The following is a 3,966-nucleotide window of genomic DNA, read 5'->3' on the forward strand; positions in this document are numbered from 1 at the left end:
TATTATTATATTAATAATTACTTATTTACTAGAGATTTAATATTACTACTTATATTTTATATAAATACATGTATATGTGAATAATATATCTATAATATAATAGTCGATTTGACATAGTGTATATATATATTAATATAAAGAAGTATAATAATATAATTTTACATATATATAAAATATATATAGTATATATATATATTATATATATATATAGAGTGGTTTAACTATATATTTGAGATAAGGATAATATTCATGTGTAAGTTATAAGATACGACTAATTAGCAATTCACTAATACCATTAGCGATATACATTAAGTATATATATTATATATATATAATAAGTAATATTAATAATATAATATTTAATACTTATATATACATATATATACAGTAGCGCATATATTAAAGAACAACTTATAGTAGTATAGTATAAATATTATATATAGAATATCGTGTTAGATTAATATAGAATTATTTTGTACATTATATATATATATATATATATACCCATATATATATATATATATATATATATATATATATAATTATATATATACTACTAATAATATGTACAATTATATTGTATTTTGTTTGACATGTATAGAATACTTTTATAGCTATATATCATGAAATATACTATACTATAATATTATATATATATAATATTTTTATATTATATATATACTGCTCATTGTAGGATATGGTTATATATATTTATATATAAATATATACATACAGACATATATAGTATAATAATAGTATGATATTATCAACTATAATAATCCCGCAGTGATTATATATAGACGTATATTGATATAGGAATATGTATAATATATATAAGATACCATATAGTATATTATAAGTTATGTATATATATAAGATATATAAGATATTATATATAATATAGATTTATATATATGTTAATATGATATAATATATATTATATATTATATATGTTATGATATAGTGTGTGTGTGTGTGTGTGTGCGTGCGTATGTGTGTGTATACATAATTTTTCAAGAGGATTTTCTTTTATCAAGGAGCGCGAACCGGCCAATGCACGGGCTAAATTCAAGGAAAGGAGGCGTAGGAGAAGAACCGGAAATCATAATCTCGGTGGCATTCTAAACAGGGCAGCACTCTATCCAGAGCATATAATGACTACAGAATTAGAATGGTACCAGATATTAAATACCACGGTCGTTGAAATGGCGGTGGATTCTCTTCAAAAGACGACCACATCCACAGAACATCAGGCCGTAGTAATAAAAACGAATCGGATATTAAGAAATTACAGACATTCTTGGCAGTCACAATCTAGCACTTAGACACCAAAACCATGGAAGCTGCTTGCATCACAACGAGAAATGTAGATTATTCAATGATTTGGGTGATCTTGGGAATTTCAATCAACCAACATTATATATATGCACAGAAAAGTTAAACTAATTTTGCAGTGTACATTATGAAAATATGTAGATATTTATTGTTTGTTTATTATGATATAATTCAATGTCCTTTATCTAAGAGTAACTTTCTATCATGTAAGTAAACTATATAGTGATTGAACGAAATGGAAATTCCTGTTCAAGACCATAGTGACACAATTAAAACTTATCACACTAGGGAGTAGTTCAAGCAACAGCAAGTCTAACGGTTGCCGATTGAACTCCTGAAGGGAAGGATATGCAGCTGACCAAGGCATATTATGGCTCGATCTGTGGGTGTTAGATCTAGAATTTGAAACGGCCTCTGCATTAGGACGACTGTTAGACCTAGAAGCATCATTTGCATAGTAATTTCGGTACTGGAATTTGGGGATAAGGAGGGTCTTAGCATCGCATTGTATTGATAGCTTTGGGTATTACTCGCGGTAGATACGTAATTTAACCTTCTTTACTGGCATTGATCCCCAGCCTTACGTGGAGGCATTTATAACTTGGACGAGTGTACTTATTGTGGGCTTGTGCTTCGGGGAGATTATTGGAGAGATATGAAATATAATTCTCAATGTAAGCATCACAGCACAGCGTTTTCATTGCGAAATAAAAACGCAAAGCATTTAGTTCATACCTGATCTATATTTCCATCTTTCTACAATATATAAAGGGACTGCCAATCACGGTAAATTTCCTTATCAAAGCAATTTCCTTTTATGCAATGTAAGTACACCGGACGGGCCAAGCATTTTTTCCTTGAGCACACTAGCATGTATGACTGACGTTGTCAGAAATTAGTGGTAAAATGATACCATCCAGAATAAGAAGAGTATTTTTTTCGGGAGTTCATCAGCATATACTGCATGCATAGTACAATACAAGCCATATACCTCCGAAGAAAATATCAAGATTACCGAGCCTCACGAAACTACAGAGAAAAAATAAATTGTGCTGAGCCCGAAGCCTCGCACACGAACCAAATCACGTTGTTGATCCTCTAATGAAAGGGAATCAGTTGCTATTCAAATTTCCTCGGGAGATATCGGCCAAGACCAAAGTTTACCGGAAGATAAAAGAATTGGAGGAAGAAAGAAAATGTGGCGCAAACTTACCCTAGATTTTAACGGACGATTTCCCGCCATGTAACTTCTTGAAAAGTATGTTTACTCAAAAGTTTTGTCTTTTTTCCTCCCTTTCCAAACCAAAAATCAAAATGATTTGCTACTAAACTGAAAACTAAAAGCAACTGTGAAGTCAAACATAACAGACAATCTACTACAGCCCTCCTACGCTAGATATATGCCTTACTATTGTGTGGCTGATAAAACCGTAGGCAGAGGGTAGGTAAATACTCAGGAGAACAGCCACTGGGCGCTTCGTAATTCAATTATCCCAACACGCCACCAGCCGCCAGTTGCAATATACCATTTACACAGCCATATGTTGTTTACAAACATCCAACATATGTATGATCGGCAGCAGAAAAATCCAGAAATGGTATATAGTGTAATTTTGTTTTACCACATTACTTTCTAACTGCATGCTGTCTATTTAGTTACAGGATAATATAAGATATATTGACCTTATACAAACTGTAGCTTTTTTTTTCATTGTCATACAGAAGGACAGGTTTGATCGTCAACGGTGAAAACACTAAGATGAATAACAAAATAGCGACACAAACACTGTCTATTGGCCAGGCTGATTTCTTAGCTACGGAGGAGGGCGCGGCGCTTGGGCAGATATGAAACAAAATGGTCATAGTTCTGATTTACCTAATGAAAAAATGTCCATGTTCCTTGTATTTGTCAGCATTGTGCTCGATAAGCATTGTATGATAAACTGTTTTATGATAGAAAATAATGGACGACATTGTATACTCTAAGCTGATGATAATAAGTATGATGATGATGTAACGTTGATGATGTGATTATAAGAACAATGATACTAATGACAAGTGTACTGATATTTGTTGCAACATCAATATCAACCACAATTATGATGATAAAAATGATAATACTAATAATCGTAATGATATAAATAGAAATAGTTATTATGATAACAAAATTAATATCATTTGTTATATACATACATACACACACGCAATAATATATGCTAATATATATATATATATCTATATATATATATATATATGACCAATATATGGTCAATGTATATGAGAGAATATATATATATATATAAATAATATATATTATATATTACGCATATATAAAATCTATGATATATATATCTTAGCATCAGTCTATGTCTCGCAGTTCTTATCCTGTTAAATATATATATGTATACATATATACATAAATACACATACACACACACAAACTACACACAACACACAACAAGCACACACACACACACATACACATACACCACACACAGATATCAACACACACAACACCGCACACACACTATTCACTAACACACACATATATAAGATATTATATATATATATATATATAATATATATATATATATTATATATATAATATAGAATAACATCAGAGATTATATA

At 30.2% G+C, this 3,966-nt stretch overlaps 1 protein-coding gene across 1 annotated transcript in view; it reads right to left on the minus strand.

Moving 5' to 3' along the window:
* LOC122265481 (NADH dehydrogenase (ubiquinone) B14.5 A subunit) overlaps positions 1-2,036 on the minus strand; it is an 8,828-nt gene extending 6,792 nt beyond the window's left edge. Inside the window, exons 1-2 of the mRNA XM_086551137.1 lie at positions 1,898-2,036; positions 1,653-1,772 (exon numbers count right to left, since the gene is read on the minus strand). Of these exons, the coding sequence (XP_086407263.1) occupies positions 1,653-1,772; positions 1,898-2,036 (259 nt within the window). The remainder of the gene's footprint in view (positions 1-1,652; positions 1,773-1,897) is intronic.
* Positions 2,037-3,966: the final 1,930 nt, after the last annotated feature.

Source organism: Penaeus japonicus, unplaced genomic scaffold (genome assembly GCF_977035675.1).
Source record: "Penaeus japonicus unplaced genomic scaffold, GWHDUDI00000001_assembly GWHDUDI00000024, whole genome shotgun sequence".
Taxonomy (NCBI): domain Eukaryota; kingdom Metazoa; phylum Arthropoda; class Malacostraca; order Decapoda; family Penaeidae; genus Penaeus; species Penaeus japonicus.